This window comes from Halichoerus grypus, chromosome 7 (genome assembly GCF_964656455.1).
Source record: "Halichoerus grypus chromosome 7, mHalGry1.hap1.1, whole genome shotgun sequence".
In the NCBI taxonomy this organism is placed as follows: Eukaryota; Metazoa; Chordata; class Mammalia; order Carnivora; family Phocidae; genus Halichoerus; species Halichoerus grypus.
This window is the reverse complement of record NC_135718.1, coordinates 86,340,064-86,358,918: the sequence shown is the minus strand read 5'-3', so window position 1 is coordinate 86,358,918 and position 18,855 is coordinate 86,340,064. Positions and strand designations below refer to the sequence as shown.

General features: G+C 56.0%; 1 protein-coding gene across 13 annotated transcripts in view; it reads right to left on the bottom strand.

Annotated features, from left to right (window-relative positions):
- Positions 1-18,855, bottom strand: part of CNIH3 (cornichon family AMPA receptor auxiliary protein 3) — a 305,955-nt gene that overhangs the window by 75,744 nt on the left and 211,356 nt on the right. For 11 of the 13 annotated variants that reach the window (XR_013449788.1, XR_013449789.1, XR_013449792.1 and 8 more), the window contains one exon: positions 9,929-18,552. The exons of the other annotated variants lie outside the window; for them this stretch is intronic. Coding sequence is in view for 2 of the 11 variants with exons in the window: in XM_078077830.1 (XP_077933956.1) it covers positions 18,525-18,552 (28 nt within the window). In the remaining 9 variants the exon portion in view is untranslated. Of the gene's footprint in view, positions 1-9,928; positions 18,553-18,855 lie in introns of those variants that run through there. 13 annotated transcript variants of the gene reach the window in all.

The window sequence follows — 18,855 nt, the reverse complement described above, 5'->3', positions numbered from 1 at the left end:
CCACCTACGTCTACCTCACTCTTCACCTTGTTTCTGACCCAGAATCCGGACAGGGATTGGAGACGCTGTTTAATTGGACTGCTTCGAAATCCCAATAGCCGTTATTAGTAGGGTACCCTGTCCGGGGTACCAGAGTGTCACCGCCACGTGGACCATCGTTTCCGACCGGGCGCCCTGCTGAGAGCCCGGGGCTCAGGGGAGCTGGGGCGGCCTCAACCACAGCACAGGAAGCTAATATCAGGGCTCATCCCTCATAAGGAGCTCACTGCAGAGCGCCTTCCGGGCGAGGATCAGGCCAAGAAATACCTGACGCTCACGAGGGACAAGGTTTTGGTTTTTTTAAGATTTTATTTATTTATTTTGAGAGAGAGTGCACGCAAGCCGGGGGAGAGGCAGATGCAGAGGGAGGGAGAGAATCTAAGCTGACTCCACCGTGAATGCAGAGCCTGACACGGGGCTCGAGCTCATGACCCTGAGATCATGACCTGAGCTGAAACCCAGAGTCGGATGTTTCACTGAGTCTGCCACCCAGGCGCCCCGGGACAAGCCGGGACAAGGCTCCTGATCACCTCGCCGTCCTGGCCCGCTGTCCGCAGTGGGGTCTCATGAAAACCGCACAGGCTGGGGACCAGAGTGATAGGGGCGTGATTCACCGTGTCCCTAACGCCATCCGCATGAGCCTGAACCGGCAGCTTGACTCTGCAGGGCTTACTTTCCTCATCTGTAAAACAGAGAAGAGCCTTCCAGAGCTGGTGGGAGGATTGAGATACCGGAGCCCCGAGCCCGGCCTTCCACACCTGATAGGCATTCGTGTTTCTCACAGAAAGGGTCGTTCAGCTTCTCAGCATGAGGAGTTATGGCCGGCCCCTCCTGGCCGACTCATTTACCTCCCGCTGCTTCATTTCTAAATAGGGAGTCTATTTACACGTGGGCAGAACAAGGGGTAAGCTTTTGGGCAGCGATATAGGGCAGGCAGCCACCTAATGAGCCTGGCTTATTTTTATCCACACTTCTGCATGTTGGACATCGCTATTTTAATGCAGGTCAGCCCTTCCGGTAAAAGGATGTTGCTGCTCCCCTGCAAAGGGTGAGTTATGTAATTGCCACTTGGCCCCCAGGACACGAGGCCGTCAGCTCCCGGAGAGAGGTGTCCAAGCACAGCCCGAGGACATGAGAGATTGGGAGCCCCGAGGCCAGGGCCGGGCGTTGCCAGCGACAGGGACCTCCACTGGGACAGCGCCACCCGAGAAAGGGCGTCTCCTTGGTTCGGTGGCAGGTCTTGAGCTGCTTCCCCCAGGGTTGGCTGCTAGAAACCGGTGTCGGTCATTCAGGAGCAGGAAGGCTGGACACACGTGTCAAGGGGAGCGGGTAAGCCAGCGTCCGAGGCTCCAGTGGGAAGACACAGGCCGCATCCAGCTTCGGTGCTGTACCTCAGGCTCCTGCCGGCCACAGGAGCGGCTGGGCTGCCCACCGCTGACCCCCTGGGTCCCCACATCCCTGGGCTCCAGCTCTGGAATCACTAGAGAATTGGCCCAGCTAACAGAAGGGGTGAGACAAGCAGGGGAGCCTCCTCGGGGGACTGGACCCCAGGAACGCTGAGCTGGCTCCTCGGCGAGGCTGCGGGGCCGAGGACCAGACCCAAGTGCCCTCTGGAAGGATGAGCCTCCCAGCCACCCAGCGAGCAGTCCTGCAGCTGCCCCCGCCCGAGCTCCTCTCAGGCACGCTGCCCAGCACGCGGACCCCGGCCCGAACCCAGCACGCGGGGGAGCTTGGAGGCCACGTCCCCCGAGTCCCCTCTTCCTTCTGCCCCTGGGGCTGCCTCTCCACCTCTGGCCACAGGAGCTGCTCTGGGGAACGAAGCCTACACAAATTTTCTTCACTGAAATCTGCTTCTGGATGGTTTGCTGGTCGGGGCTCGGCTGACTGCCCTGGGTGGAAGGTATCCCCACATCAGAGAGAAGGGGGGCAAGCACGGGGCTGAGGTTCTCCACACTACCCGCCCTGCCCTCCACCCCCCGCCCCCTGCCCCGCGTCCATCGGTGTGAGCGGCCGGCGGCCCCCCACACAACTGCGCAGGGCAACAGTAATCAGACATCCGCAGGGCTCTGGAAGCAAGCAGGCGATACTGTCTTCCCCAACTGTGGAGGGGACAGAACGCCCGCCCAAGATTCACCCCAGTTCCAGGTGACCACAGAGCACCTAACCCCACTTCAGTCCGTGTAGCTCCAGCCAAGCACCCCCCTCCTCCAGAGACCCCTCCATAACCCCACCCCGTTCCCAGGCCACTTCTTGCTCACAGATGCATTGTTTCCTTTATCTATGCATCTGCTTCCCTGAGCCGACTGAGGCTCTCCTGAGGCCCTTGAGGGCCAGGATCGTGCCGTACCCCTCTTTCTGACCTGGGCCCATGCAGAAGCTGGCCTGGCATGGCACCGAGCTGGATTTCTAGGCTTTCCCAGGGACGGGCAGCCCTGCGGGGTCCTGAGAGGTGCACAGCCAAGGAGGCCATGGGGGCTGAAATGTAGCCTGGAGCTGGCTTGTCATCGGCCCCAGGTGCCCTCACGGCGACTCCGCCATCCGACCCGGGACTTGGCACCTTCACAGCCGGGCCCACAGGGCACAGCCCAGGTGCTTCCAATCCAGCTCGCTTTAGGAGATCTAGTCGATAGGGGTCATCAACTGGGACGTGTCAGGGACTGGATGTGTCCCCCCGGATTCATATGCTGAAACCAACCCCCAGCGTGGTGGCGTTAGGAGGCGGGTCTCTGGGCAGTGGTCGCAAGGGTGGGGTCCTGGGGACAGGCTTAGTGCCCTCGCAGGAGGCCCGAGAGAAGCTGCGGCTCGCCGCTCTCCACTCTCCGCCACATGAGGATACCACAAGGAGTCGGCGGACTGCGGCCGGGAACGGGCCCTCCCAGGGCTCCGCGCGCCGCCGACACCCTGATCCCGGACTTCCAGCCCTGGATCCGTGAGAAGTAACATGTGTAGTTGGTGAGCCCCTGTGTGCGGCGCGTTGTCAGACAGGAGGTAACCTGGATGCTGTCTGGGAAACCGGAGTCACCAGGAGTCACCAGGAGCACGGGGCCCTGATCCGTCCTGTCCCCCCGACGGCCCACATCTTGCTCCTTACACCATCCGAGACCAGAGCAACGGCCCCGTAGGCAGGATTACACAGGCACCCCCACGTCCTTCCCGGTGAAACAGAACAACATCACCACCAACAGAAATTATTTGTAGCTATTGTGATAGTTGCTGATGAAATTAGCTAAACCCACGTGTTCCTGGTAATTTGATTCCTCCTGCCGGCCAGGGTGCTGCTATCTTCTGGACAACAGGATAAAACTCATTTCAGCCCCCCGTTTGGCTCACGGGCTCTGGAGCCAGACTCCGCGGCTGGGTCCCCAACTGACTGCCGTGCGACCTCCCTTCCCTGACCTGCTTCCCCACCTGCCAATAAGATGGGGATGGTGATGGCCTGTAGGATTACAGTGAGGGTTTTGCAAAATAATCCCAGTGAAGCACCGAGCACGGTGCCAAGCATGTAGAAATGCTTACATGTAATGAAACCATTCCACTTTTTTAAAAGATTTATTTATTTATTTGGGAGAGAGGCAGAGAGCAGGGGAAGGGACACAGGGAGAGAGAGAATCTCAAGCAGATTCCTGACACAGGTCTCGATCCCACGACCCCAGAGATTATGACCTGAACCAAGACCAAGAGTCAGGCCTTTAACCGACTGTGCCACCCAGGTACCCCAAAACCATTCCATTTTTAAAAATCATTCCTGTTTGAGATAAAATTATTCCTGAGAGATCTGGCCCTTTGAAAAGCTCGGAAAGTCAGTCTTGTTCGCTGTCAGAAATTGTGCCCGACACATCTTAGTGGATGAGTTTGCTTGCGTGAGCATGGGGGGAGGGGCTCCCTGAGTGATGACTTCACCACACGTCCTCGTCCCGTGCCCAGGCCTGGTGTGCCACTCGGTGGGTTCCAGCCACGACTGGACCCCTCTGACCAACCACGTGGTCTCGGGCAGACCCCCCCGGGGACTGAGGGTCACTGGGTCATCTTGGGGGCCACCACCCCTACAGGCAGGGTTGGAGGGGACACACCTGAGCCTGGACCAGGGTGACCCAAAGTCCTGGTTTGCCCGGGCCCTCCCAGCGTCAGCACAGAAAGCCCAGGCCACCCGCGGAGAATCCGGGTCCCCTCACGGACGGTGCCTGAGCAGAGCTGTTGGTCTCGTCAGGGTGGGCAGCGGTCCAGAGCGCTGACCCCAAACCTGTTCATCACGACCTTTTGGTTTCCTCAGATGCCTTCAGAGGAATCAGTATCACCAGCCTCTCGCCGTGGAAGACCTTTGATGTACTTACAGAGCATTTTATTTCTTCCTTCAGTTTTCTGCAGATTGAATAACCCCAGTCCCACAGGCTGTGGGCTCATGCCATGACCCCCGGTCGTCTCCACGATGGCCCCGGCCCCCGGGGTTTGGAGCCAGAGGGAGGACTGAAGGCTCCAGAAGTTGGGCCCTTCTCGGGGACGAATCTTCATCTTTAGAACCCTCGGTGGGGGGGGCGGTGCTGGAGGGTCAGGGCCCAGGAGAGTCCAACCTGGCCTAGCGAGAAGCTCATCACAGCATCCAACTCAGCCCTGGACTCTCTGAGGGGCGTGGGGGGTGAGGTGCAATGCAGAGAAATGTCTGATTTGGGGTGAAACCAGGTCAGAGTGGTGGGACTTGGCCCAGAGCACCTCCTTCTTACGTGCCCCACTTCCCCGGGCTCTTGGAATCAGCCCCCTGCGAACGCACCTGCCACGGGCAGAGCCCCACCCCCAACACCTCGCAAGAAGCCTCCCCAGACTCAAACCCCCTCATGGGCCCCTTGTATGCACGCCTGGTGCTCCCACAAAGATGCGCAATTCATCACTGTCTTGGCTCTAACCTCCAGTGATCATTTCTACATTTTGTCACGAGAGAAGCTTCTAGAATGTGTAGAACACAAAAGGATCCATAATAATAAATCCCATTATGGGGGGGGTTCGGGGAATGACTGTCTTGTTATGTTTCTAGATTGTTTTGTGTTAATTTTATTTTTCCAGGGATATTTCAAGATCTTTTAGGAAGGAGAAGCTTGACTTACTTATCTTGCTTTCTGTTTTTCTTTTTTCTTCTTTTTTTAAACCTTCACAGCATGTGTCAGGGTGCCAGGAGCTAAAAAGCCCTCAGTTACTATAGTCAGAGGATGAGGAATGGATTCTGCATAGGCCGCCACCCAGCATGACACCCCGCACGCCAAAGCTCAACGGTGTTTGTTGAATGAATGAGCACTCCCTGTCTCGGAAATGGATCCTGCTTATCCCCTATTTGCCAGCCTGGTGAATATGAATTTGCCAGAAACAGAAAACAACATAAAAAAGATGGAATAGGACAAAAATATACAAGAGTGGGATGAAGTGCTTGGTATTTAAGTGATTTCTCGACTTTTTACAGGGGATTCTGGCTCCTATCCTCTCTCCCTCAGTGGCAAAAGGAGCTGGGCGTATATTTGAAAGGTCCTTCCCCTGGGATTCATACTGAGTCACCTTCCAAAACCCCCAGCTCCTTCAGTCGCAGAAAGGCAAGCTGCAAGACAGGAAATTCAACGTGAAGTGTCGCATACGTTTAAACGCTGGTATCCGAGAGAAAATCTTCCATGGGACTTTCAACGCTTTTAGCTGCTGTCTGCACACGCGGACTGAGGTTTATTTTACTAAGGGTGGCATTAGGCGAAGGCTTCAGCTTGACATAGTGATCGCTTCCTCTAGCAGACATGCTGGTCAATTTGCCTGCTGTGCTAAATTTCCCCCCCCCATTTAGGATGCTGTTCCCATGGCCTCCAAAGAACCAGCCCCTGAGCTAGAACACAAAAACCTAACACAGGGACCAGTGTGACTTCCCATGTAAAGAAACTCCAGCCAGGAAACCCTCAACATCACTTGGTCTGTGTCTTCATTTGTGAAGTAGGCATGTGATTTGGAATTAAATGTAATCACTTCTGCAAAGCACTTAACACAGGACATAGGCTAACGGCTCAGGAAGTGTGAGCCCTGGCAATCACGGTCACTGTAAATATATTATCGTAAAATACATTGTCATCATTGTTGCTGATGCAGGAGTGACAAGTCTGGGGGCTGGGGCCCGAGTTTCCGTGTGGGGCCGTGAACAGTAGATGGGGTGAACGAGATCACAGCTCCTGTCTTCCCAGCTCAGCTCCACTGGCTTCTTGCTCTCAGATGCTCATAAGGTTGAATCTGGTGCCCGTAAGTCTTTGCCCACCATAGCCAGCCTCCCAGATGGCCTCGCCGCCACGCCCGTGTGCAGTCCCCTCCACCGCTGAGCCAGGACCCGAAACACAACGGGCTTCTCTCTCTCCCCTGGGTCATCTGGAGGAAGTGTGTCCATGCCATGAGGGGAGGCCCACGTTGTGAGGAGCCGAGAACCAGAGCCCCCCACCCAGAAGCACTCAAGTCTTCTGGTGACCTCAGCCCAGGCAACATGCACACAACCTCAAGAGACATCCAAAGCCAGAAGGACCCAGCTAAGCCACCCCAGAGTCCTGGCCCTCAGAGAATGGATGTTTGTTGTTTAATGCAGCTAAGTTTGGGGTGATTTGTTATGTAGCAAGAGATAACTCATACATGCCTTTTTGCTTAAACCTGATTGAATGCATGTTTGGACTTGCAGTGCATGATCTCAGGCCAAGATCCTTAACTTTAAGAATGTTAGCTTAAGAAATAGAAACGCAAATAAAACTGTAAAAGTTGAAGTTTTCCATGCTCTTTTTCTGAGGTCTATAAAAGCTGCCCTAGTTTTAGGGCATATGACTCACCTATCTGTCTGTCATTTCCCATCCCACATTCATCCATCCATGCCTTAAGATTGGGGTTTTAAGATAGAATATACATAGATAAATAATATACAGCGGAGGGGGAAAGAATCCTTTTTCTTTCTAGAATTTCTTTTGGGAAGGTTTCCTCAGAAAGCTGTTTTTGGGGGCATCTGGGTGGCTCAGTTGGTTAGGCATCGGCCTTCTGCTCAGGTCATGATCCCAGAGTCCTGGGATTGAGCCCCACATCGGACTCCCCGCTCAGGGGGGAGTCTGTTTCTTCCTCTCCCTCTCCTCCTGCATGTGCTCTCTCTCTCAAATAAATAAAATCTTAAAGAAAAAAAAAAAGGAAAACTGTTTTTGACCAACTAACTTGTGGTAAAAGTTGAGCCTCCAGGACATGATTTATTCAATGTGAGACTGTAGAGTGTGTGTGTGTGTGTGTGTGTGTGTGTGTGTGTGTGTGTGTTGGGGCTGGGAGGGTTGCAAGTCACATTTATTTATGTATCTTCAGAGGAAACACAAGAAGAGGAAGAGGAAGGGAGAGAAGGGGGTGAAGGACAAAGGCTCCATGCTGTAGCTCTTCCCCTCGCTCTCCCTCATCTTATGCAATATTACTAAACTCATAAAATAAGTGAGGCATATGAATTAGAGAGGCAAAAACCATGATGGCACAATCCTCTGTGTTCACATCAATGCATTGGATTATGGACTGTCCAGGCACAGCAGCAGAGAGGAGGAGGAAAGGTTGGGAACACAGAGGAACTATGGGAGGGCTTTCAGAGTTTCACAGAGCTATACTATTGGGGGGTTGAAATACAGTTGAATCTCTGAGGGCTGCTGAAGACCCAAGGTACCTTGGATGGATGTGTGGATGGATGGATGGATGGATGGGTGGGTGGATGGATGATAAATGGAGGATGGATGGAGGATGGATAAGGGGCGGATGGGTGGATGGATGGATGGATGGATGGACAACTGATGGATGGGTGGGTGGATGGATGGATGGACGACGGATAGATGGGTGGATGGATGGATAGAGGATGAATGGAGGATGGATAGATGGAGGATGAATGGGGTATGGATGGATGGATGGGTGGATGCGTGGAGGATGAATGGAGGATGGGTGGATGGATGGGTGGGTGGATGGAAAGTTGGGTGGGTGGATGGAAGATGAAAGAATGGATGGTGGATGGATGGATTGGTGGATGGATGGAGGATGGAGGGTGGATGGGTGGGTGGGTGGATGGATGGATGGGTGGGTGGATGAGTGGGTGGATGGGTGGATGGATGGAGGATGGGTGGAGGATGGATGGAGGATGGATGGATGGGTGGATGGTTGGAGGGTAGATGGATGGATGGATGGGTGGATGGGTGCATGGATGGATGGATGGGTGGGTGGATGGATGTAAGAGGGATGGATGGATGAGTGGGTAGATGGGTGGGTGGATGGATGGAGGATAGATGGATGGATGGATGGATGGATGGATAGATGATAAATGGAGGATGGATGGAGGATGGATAAGGGGTGGGTGGGTGGATGGATGGATGATGGATGGATGAATGGGTGGGTGAATGGAAGGATGGATGGATAGATGGATGGATGGATGGAGGATGGGTGGATGGATGGATGGGTGGGTGGATGGAGGATGGGCGGGTGGGTGGATGGGTGGGTGGATGGGTGGGTGGGTGGATGGGTGGATGGAGGATAGATGGAAGATGGGTGTGTGGGTGGATGGATGGAGGGTGGATGGATGGAGGATGGATGGATGGAGGATGGATGGATGGATGATAAATGGAGGGTGGATGGAGGATGGATAAGGAGTGGATGGGTGGGTGGATGGAAGGATGGATGGATGGATGGAAGGATGGGTAGGTGAATGGATGGGTGGATGGAAGATGGATGAATGGATGGAGGATGGATGGGTGGATGGATGGAGGATGGATGGAGGATGGATGGATAGATGGATGGATGGATGGATGGGTAGATGGATGGAGTATGTGTGGAGGATGGATGGATGGATGATAAATGGAGGATGGATGGAGGATGGATAAGAGGTGGATGGATGGATGGATGGATGGAGGATGGATGATGGATGGATGGGTGGATGGGTGGGTGGGTGGATGGAAGGATGGATGGATAGATGGATGGATGCATGCATGGATGGGTGGGTGGATGGGTGGACAGAGGATAGATGGAGGATGGGTGGGTGGGTGGATGGATGGAGGGTGGAATGGATGGTGGATTGATGGAGGATGGATGGGTGGGTGGATGGAAAGATGGGTGGGTGGATGGAAGATGAAAGAATGGATGGAGGATGGATGGATGGATGGACGGATAGATGGAGGATAGGTGGGTGGGTGGATGGATGGGTGGGTAGATGGATGGATGGAGGGTGGATGGATGATGGATGGAGGATGGGTGGGTGGTTGGAGGGTAGAAGGATGGATGGATGGATGGAGGATGGAGGGATGGGTTGATGGATGGATGGGTGGGTGGATGGATGGATGGGTGGATGGTTGGATGAATGGAGGATGGATGGGTGGATGGGTGGATGGATGGAGACAGAGGCAGAGTAGTTGACAGGTGTCAGCTCCCTGAGGGCTGAGAGCTGCAGGTTCATTTTATTCATTTTTGTACACTCAACGTGACACGTGACAGATTTCATAAACCTTCATGGAATAAATGAGTAAGTGGGTGAATAAATAACATACAAATGAATAAACAGATGGTTTAACTTTCAAGTTCTAATCTTCTAATATGTGCACTCCATGTCTGTACTCACTGTGTGGTTATCCTGAAAATCATGAATTTATTTCATAAGCTTACACGTATTTCAAGGCTGTGGAAGATATTCTGCCAGCTCAAGCATACTCACCACAAAGCCCTGCTTACTGCTTCCAGAAGGCATCACCTTTCCTCCTGGTCCACCAGACAAACATTTATGCTCTGTCTTCACCTGAGAGATGCAGAACGGACATAGCATATGTGTCCAGCCTAAGCAGAGCAGTAGCTCTCACAAACGAGCTGGTTTGTGCTGATAACTGAGTTCTAATTCTCTTTCTCGGGCTTCCCCAGGATTCTGCAACTGAACCTGCCATTCTTCTGCACACATCTGAGCTGCTCTCCTCATGGGCCACGCATGAGAATCCTCTGCCTGCAGAGCCCTGCATCAGCCACAGAGGCTCTGCACACACACACCACACGGCTCCGAGGGTCTACACTGGGGCAGCAGCAGCCACTGAACTTAACTCAGTTTGCTGGTTTTTTCCTAATCACACAGAGAACCTCAATAAAAGGAGATCATTGCAATACCAGCTGTCAGCTCCAGTGTGGTCCTGTAATTATCACCTTGCCAGACCTTGAAATCCTCCTACATGCTATGTCATGGTTCTGAGTTCATCTGAACTTATGAATTATTTGCAGAGATAATGAAACGTATCAGATTACCTTTCAACTTCATTAGAAAGGAAATGAACTGGCAAGGATACTGTAATGACTTACGAGAAGACTTTCATGTCCTTAAAATAGCTGACCGACTTCGTCTCTCCTCTGCCCTCCACCCTCCCTCCCCTCCTGTTCTCCTGCTACTTCCTTTTCCTTCTCATCGGAGGCTTAGAAGGGCAGGAGACTGGAGGGACCGATCATGAGAAAAAGTGTGTGTGCGTATGTGTGTGAGTGTATGAGTGAGTGTGTGCGTGCACATATGAGTATGTATGTGTGAGTGTGTATGTGTGTGCACATGAGTGTGGGTGTGTGCACGTGTATGTACGTGTGTGTATGAGTGTGTGCGCACATATGTTAGTGTGTGCACATGAGAGTATGTACGTGTGTATGTGCGTGCACATATATGAGCATGTGAGTGTGTGTACATGTGTGTGAGGGGTGTGTGCGTGAGTGTGCATAAGCAGCTGACTCTGACTCACAGGGAAGGGACCCCACATCTTCCCGCCTGCTTTCTCCTGCCCCCCACCCACACCCACTGCTTTGGGTGAGATTGTAGAAGGCAAGCCTCAAGCATGAAAACCAACCAGAAAGGATATTGTGAATAAAATTATCTTTTCCTTTTCTTTCCTCTTCCTCTCTCATCGCCCAGAAGGCTATTTATGAATGTACGGCGCTCACCCAGAACTTCTTCCTCAGACTCTACCCCACTACCTAACACCCCCTCGATGGCACACTGACAGTCCGCATGCCCATGGGAGGTGCTGCTGTGTGCTCATTGCCCAGCTGCAGGGCACGTCTTCTGCGTGGGTGGGCTGCACACCTGAGCGCCAGGCCTGTGACGAGCAGCGTGCACCTGACCCTCCATGCTCTTCCCTGCTGTTGACAACGCAGACAATCCTAAAGGCCTCAAACAGGTGGGGCTACAAGATGGAAGGGCCCAGCCTCCAATGAGCTCATGGGAGGCCACTGGACCAGAAGCTTCTCCCTTGGACCAGAATGAGCCAGAAATAAGCTCCTTGTGCATCTAGCATCTACCAGTAACCACATGTTTGCTTGCCCTGAGGTAGGGGCTGGACCAACCCCCCACTCAAAATTTGACTTGCATGTTGAGCCCGATGGTGCCACACGTGGACCAAGAGGAAGAAAGAGTTTATAACTGACATGATGAGTCTCTCAGGGGAGCAGGGCAGGCTCCCAACAGGATGGCTGGAGAATGAGGAGGGGTCTGGCTTCTGTTGTGATCGGGGGTGGGACTAGGGCGAGGGGTCCCACACACAGGCCGGGTTTTGTGTGGCTGGAACTCCCCACCCCCGGTATCGAGGGAGGGAGCATGCAGACCCTCTCCTCAGCTGGCCCAGATGTGGGGAAGAGGAGGAGGGGCTGAGGAGGCCCAGAAGCTGTCAGCAAACACACATGGAAAATGGAGTCAGCCTCCCTGTTACACCACAGCTGGAACCACCTGGACTTACAGGACATCAGAACCAAACCCACGATCTGTATTATCTGGCTCGACCCTGGCCGCCCCCCTGCTCTCCTTGGGACCAGGCCCACCAACCCCCAAGCTGGGCCTGAACAGAGGGCCATGTTGCAGAAGTGGTTGGGGCTAAAGTCATTGTCACTGTCCACCCACCATTCTCACCCTCACCCTGCCCTCTGCGGCCCCAGCCGGGAGAACCCCCAGGGCCCGTGGGGAGACCCCTGTCTGCCAGGAGCGATGCTCAAGGGCTGGACTGCAGCTGCTTCCACACGCCAGGGAGCCGCAACCCAAGGCCTGGCTCTTCTTTCCCTCAAGGTTTTCTAAGCTGGAGTCTAGGGTTGGTCACTCCATGACTCTGGAGAGCCACCATCTGCTCCTGTGGGTCTAGGGGTTGTGTTTTCCTGATTCTGAGAAGAACGAGCCCAGAGAGGTCTTTGCAGAGAGGGGCACCTGCAGATGCGCCGGCCGTGCTTGCACCTGCTTTATCACTACTGAGCCCTACAAGGCATATCCAGGACGCAGCTGCACGAGGTCTCCACATTCCTCCCAGGACACCGGTTCCCACGGACCGGAGTGGCTCTCTCGGCTTCCTGCTGATTCCAGAAGGGATCCAAAATTTCATTCAACATGGATTTGTGGCAGTCTCATGAGAACCAAGCCCAGCTCTGGAGCTACCTAATGAAAGCCTATCCTCATAGAGCTTATGATCCAGGGGATCCTAAATCCAGCCCTTCCTACCTTTTTCTGCACTTGGATTATGTGGATTAATTCTCATTAGTGCCATTCTCTAATTTGGGGCAAGTCCCACCTTTTCACACTCATTCCCATCCTTAGGTCCCTGTGTGGACCCATCCCACCCCAATACACGCTCATGTCTCAGGCCACCCTCGACCAGAGGGCTCTGCCCCACTCCTCCCTCGGAGTCCCCAGGGCCACACTTCACAGCGAGTGCCCTGCAGACCAGCCTCCCCCTTGATGCTGGGACCCGAGCTCCCTGCACAGGGCGGTTGGGGAAAATCTGCGGGTGTGTTTAGCCCTGCAGGGCCCACAGGTGCTTGACCACAGATCTCTGCTTCCACCCAGCACCCCTCCACGCAGACGGCTCTCTGCAGCCCGTGGAGCCCAGAACGTCACCTCAACATCACACTTACTCCCTGCGGAGCTGTGGGAAAATCAGAACAGCATCACAAGACCTGTGCCATGATGCCACCGACCAGCAACATTTCCCCGAGAGCCTCCAGCTCTGCCCTGCTGTTTTCATTGCCACAGTCAAAACAGGCCGTTCCCAGCTTGGGGGCCCAATGGACACCTCTCTTTATAATTTAATGTGGGGACTGGTGCTTAACCAGTTCTCCTTTCCCCCAGGTCCCCTGCTCTGGAATCTCAGAGCTATATTCCTATCAGAAAGGTGATGCTGTTTCTCCAAGGTGCCAAGCATTTCTGAAAGGACCAGGGTCTTCTGCTCAGAGCCTGGGCACGGCATTGGGACAGAAACTCTGCCATGGCCTGTAAGTCTCTCTGCCAGCTGCCAGGATTCCTTCCGGAAGCCAAACAGCCTCCCTGTGCCGGTGCATCTCTCCACCAGCAGGTGCGTGTTTGCCCCTGAGGTACCTGGTCCAGGAGGAGAGGGGCCTGCCTGGGGGAGGGGTGCGTGGGGAGGAACCACAGCCGCACGGCTGGCTGGGAGCAGACACCACACTCACCAGCCTGCAGAGCCGAGCAGAGAAGAGCTGTGGTTCCCGAGCTTGTTCTGTGTGCAAAGCATGGCTGCAGGCACCCAGAGATGCCCTGGACCCTTGTCAGCCCCCCACGGGATGCATAACGCGTGGAGTGTGGTCAGTATTCACCCCAGCATTCACCCAGGACCCAGGCATCCAGCTGCAGGACATGGAAGACCCCAGGGATGGGACCCACCGTCCAGGTGGTGGACAGGAAGGACAGCTGCCCCCAAGGTAATTCAAGGGCACCGGGGCCCAAGTACAGAAGCACGTTCGCGCTCAGCCGTGTTCCTCAAGTTACATGCAGGCCCTCAAGCCTTACAGCTGAAAAGTCTACTGTCCGATCACCTCTCGGGGACAAAAGCGCATAAATGAGAGCCACTGGTGTCACTGCCTGTGTGGGAGGCAGGTCCGGCCCCGAGGGCCCTGGACACTGGGCTCTGGTGCGCACGCCCTCGGCGGCGCTGGCCACCAGCTGCCACGTGGCCATGCCGCGGACGGGCGGATGTGACCCCTGGGTACTAGTCAACATCCAGCAATGAGCCCGGGGGGGAGGCATGCGAGGCAGGGGAGGGCACGCGATCTGCTGCAGGTGCACACACTCCGACCGGGCTGATTTCGAGCTGCCAGGGCACCCCAGGGAGGACGCAGATCGCTATGCTTACATGGCGATCCCCCGTACGCACAGCACAGAGCACAGAGCACGGCAAGATGTCCTGAAATAACCAGGAGGTGGTGAGTTTTGACTCTTCATTACCTTTGTTTTGAATATGATTTATTTCATTGTGAGCTTACATAAGCAGTTTTCAGGAGGGCCGTGCTCAGCAAGAGCCCTAAGAAATGTAAGGAGCGGCTCCACAGCCCAGCACTCGCCAGCTGGGAAGGAAGCCCGCGTGGGCGTCATGTGGTGGCCGAGGGGTCAGGTTCAGCACAGGAAGACACTCCTGGGGGGCCCGGAGCTATCTGAGCAGAGGTGAACAGGAGCAGAAACGGCCGTGGCGACGTGGGGCAAAGCCCGGGGGGCCTGCTACCCCGCCCGGCTCCTGGGTGCGGGGGCAGCCAAAACCCAAGCCAGGGCGCACCCCAGTGACCACAGCGGCCGCAGCCCTCTGCCCAAGCCTCGCAGCCCAGGCCGCCTGAGACCCGGACCGCTTCACCAGCGCGCAGTTTGGAAAGGAGCAGCCCCAGCCCGGGAACGGGAAGGGTTAGGAGGGGTCTGTGCAGTTGTCAAAGCAGCTCCACTCGCCTCTCTCAGGAGAGAACAAAACTGCCCCAAGAGCAATAACTTCATTCAACATCGATGCAATGGCCAAGCCTACAAACAGGAAGCACAGGGGAGATCTCGAGAGGGCTGAGCCCTGTCCCGTGCCGGCCGGCCGCAGGACTGGGGGGTGGGAGGCAGGCAGCTAGCGTTCAATTCCAGGAAGGCTCCCTTCACGTCTGTGGGGGAGAGGGAAGCCGGGCACTGAGGACCAAGGTGTGCTGAGCCCCCTGCACAAGCCCTACGCACATAACTCACTTTGATGATCGCAACCACACTGGCAAGGGAGGTAGTCTTGCCACCTTATGGATGGGACAGCTCAGTTTCAGAAACATCCGGGAAGCTTGCACAAGACCCCATAGCGCAGACCCTCCCGAATGTCGGGTCATGTACCCTTAGCTACTGGCTATGGAGAAGGCAGGTGTGCCGGCCACGATCCTGGGACAGCGTCCCTCCCGTTCTCCCTCCTCCGGCCCTGTCCAGCATCACCCCTTCAGGAGTGCAAAGGGCTCAAGGCCCTGGGGACAAACAGACGTGGGTTGGAGTCAAGGCTCCACGTGTCACTGGTAACTGTCACTCGCGTAACCTCCACCAGCTTCAGTACTTGAACTATGAACCGGACCAGTGACGGCCCCTACTTCGCGATGTTGTGGGGGTTAAGGTGAGACCGTGCGCGTCGCATGCTGGGCACGGGGCCTGCGCGGGGCAAGCGTTGGAGGGCGGCCAGCACAGGCTGGAGAGCACAGTGCAGGAAAGAGGGGTCAGGATACTGTGGCCGGAACGAGGCGTCAGGCGGACAGCTGGTCCAGGTGACGTCCCCCCTCCCTCCAGAGGCCCTGGACCAGGACGCGCACAGGGCACAATGAGGACAGCGAGGGGGACCCACCTCCCACAGAGGGGGGGACCCTTACCTGACTTCCCACGTGCAGGGCACTCTTCCCGGTTCTTTGCAAATATGACCTCATTTAATCCAACAGGTCAGTGTAGTGGGTGTCATCATCCACCTCAACTTAGTGACGTGGAAAGTAAGTGACCCCCCCAGTCCTGCTCTGCCCCTTTGGGCACAGCCAGGCCTACGGCTCTGCCCCTCCAAGGAAATGGGAATCGGGTCCCCACGGCACCTTCCCTGATGCCTGTGCCCCTGAGAACCTCTCTCCCGGTGCCCAGAGCTGTGCCGGGCAGGGAGAGCCATGCATCAGCCGCTTTGGGATGTACCCAGGGCACTGTCCCCTGCTCTGCCCTCCCCCTGACTGTGGGACAAACGGACAGGTGAAGATATCCCAGCAGGCAACGTTACGTGGGGGGGGGCACATGGGGGCTTCGATGCCAGCCCCAGCTCTGCCCGCCCCTCCCTCACTGAGGGTCTCTGAGGTCCCAGAACGTCTTCGTCTATAAACGCGGATAACGTGGATCCCACGGTGCCGCGAGATGCAAGCGCCTGGAGCAACGGCCGACACCGCGGTTCAGAGCTGTGGTCACCATCCCCCACTGAGGCGCAGCCCCGAGCCCCGGTCTGGCTCGGTCCCTGGGGCAGACTCACCCACCCGAGCCTCCCTGGCCTCCTGGTTGGTAAGGCCCAGCTGCTTTGTGGGGTCGCTATGGGCCGGGCGAGGTCATGGCACCTGGCGCGGCTCCAGCAGCTGTTCACCCCTGTGCTCATGATTAGCTCTCACAGGACCCGAAAACCGGCTCAAGCCCCCGCCAGACCAGCGGAGATGGTTCGCAGCTTGTGGGAGGGGAGCACTGGGGTGTTTGTGCACTTGCAGCTCTTCCAGCTTTCAGGGGACCCCCTCGGGGAAGAACCCGCCATGGCGAAGCAAGGCTGAGGCCTGCGCAGAAGGAACAGAAACCAGGCACTTTGTCTATAGCTCTGCGTCTTTAAATCTCCTTTTCTCCAAAAGTGTGTGCTAATCCAACTGTCGCAGGGGCCTAAGCTGCTTTGCTGGCTCTCGGGTGATGGAAAGGACATGGGGTTTTGAAGTCAGACGACCTGGGTGTAAAGGCAGGTCTGTGGCTGCTGAGTGACTACGGGTAAGTCGCTTACCCTCTCTTAGCTTCTGCCTCCTCCCTTAGAAAATGGGAAAAAGAAGAGTATCGACCTCATAGGACCGTGAGGAAGGTCAAAGAGGACATGAAAGCAACCTAGGCGAATGTGGGCTACCCTTTACTGCGAAGAGAAGGCAACATTCAAGGTCAGTCTCAGGCATCAGAACCTCAGGACGTCGGTGTGTCCTCCTCTGTGGGTCTCAGCTCCCTACTTCCATTTCAGTGGTCTCTGGGTACCTGTGTCTGCTATTACGGACCACTGCGCATCCTTCTGGAAGGAGGCAAAGTACAACAGCAAACAAAGCAGCTCGAGGGTGAGAAGTATGGCGAGTCAGGGCTCTCGCAGCCGGTCTTCTCAGGAATGGGGTCAGAGATGGGGCCAGCCGGCCCCACAGGCAGCTCGCCCCCCAGCCCCAGCTACCCAGCCTGGACAAAGGGGAGTCTGGTCCCCAAAATACCGCCCAGAATCCCCTGGTTTTATACCTTCAGCCTCAGAGCAGAAGTCTCAGTTTTGTTCTCTGTACAATTTTTAGAAGCAAAACACCTTTTGGAAACTTTTTTTCTAATGTGCCAACCCCACAGAGCCAAAGGCAGCCTGTCACAGGGTTTAAACGAGACCAGCCAGGTAGGTGAGACACTGGACCTGCCACGGCATGCAAACGTGTGCACGGCGTGTCACACCAACACCATTCATAAGCCTGAGGCACGGGCCTCTGCCGGGAGCCGGACACAGGTATAAGCAGCCTGTGCGTGTCCAACAGAAGCAAACAAGCAAGTTCCGGGAACAAGGTGGAAATCACTGTGCCCAATCCACATGGAACATCTCAGCCTTGTCATTATTTACAAGCCCCTAGAACAGCGGCTACCCACAGAGGACAGATTGTCAAACGGAGAATTCTCAACAAGCGAATGTCCCTGCGTGAACAATGCAGCAACATATGACCGTGCCGTGTCACTTCCCAGCCGCGGGCGCAGAGCAGGGACCGCAGTGCTTTCTGGGCGCGTGGCTGCTTGGGGTCCTCGACTCAGGGCGGCTGTGACAATGTGGAGCCATCGATCCGCGCTCATGGGCTCTGTGGTGCTCTGGATTGACAGCCCAAGAGTACAGCTCGTGGGGGCCAAGAACTAACACTTTGAACCTGTGAACGTTTTACAAAATCATTCTTCCCTCGGATTCCCGCCTCCCCTCGACTTTGGACATAACTCAGGATGGACGGACAGCCCCACGCTGCGTTCCTGGGGTCGCGGAGCCGGCTCTCCCACCACAGAGTGCACAAACAGCCCACGGGCTCGGGGCCGGTCAGGGCTCAGAGGCCAATGTGTGCGCCCTCCAGGCCGTCCCACCGAAGCGCGGGGCATGGCCAGTGGTCAGAAGAAACACGAGGCTCAGGGGATGCCACACAGTCGGCCTGGATCCTGGGTCATTCCGTCCTGGGCAGGCCCCGGGCAGCCTGTCAGCCGCCCCTCCCGCGGCCCCGGGGCTCCGCGTGCATGGCACGGAGATGTCGGAGAGGTGCGTGCGCTCAGGAAGCAGCAGTCCTTGCCCAGGAGAGGGCCCACGGCCCCAAAGGGACCACACCCCGAGTGCAGGCTGGGCAGCGACCCCTTGGCCCACTGCTGCTGCAGGGGCCCTCAGTCCGCAGGTGTCTCTCACGCGTCCCCGTCTGGGCCCGGCTCCCGTGAACTCAGCCTCGGAGGACGTGAGCGGTCTGAGTTAAGAGCTCACTAGCGTGTAGATCATGCTGAATGCAGAGAGAAAAGGAAGAGAGGGAGTGAGCGGGAGCCCGTGAGGGACTCAGACTGACCCTCACCCGAGGGTCCTTCCCCAAGCCGGACCCCATGGCTTCTTTCTCGTCCCGGCCCTGGAGCATCTACTCCCCGCCCTGCTGGCCCCACTACTTCCCACCCCACTGGACTAAACCTGTGCTGTGAGCATGCACCGAGTCCCTTGGGTAGAAGATGCGATTGCTCTAAGTGCAGCTTATTATCCTCATCCGCATGGTTATCATGGTGGCTGTGCCTCCTTCCTGCAGGTCCCCAGGCTG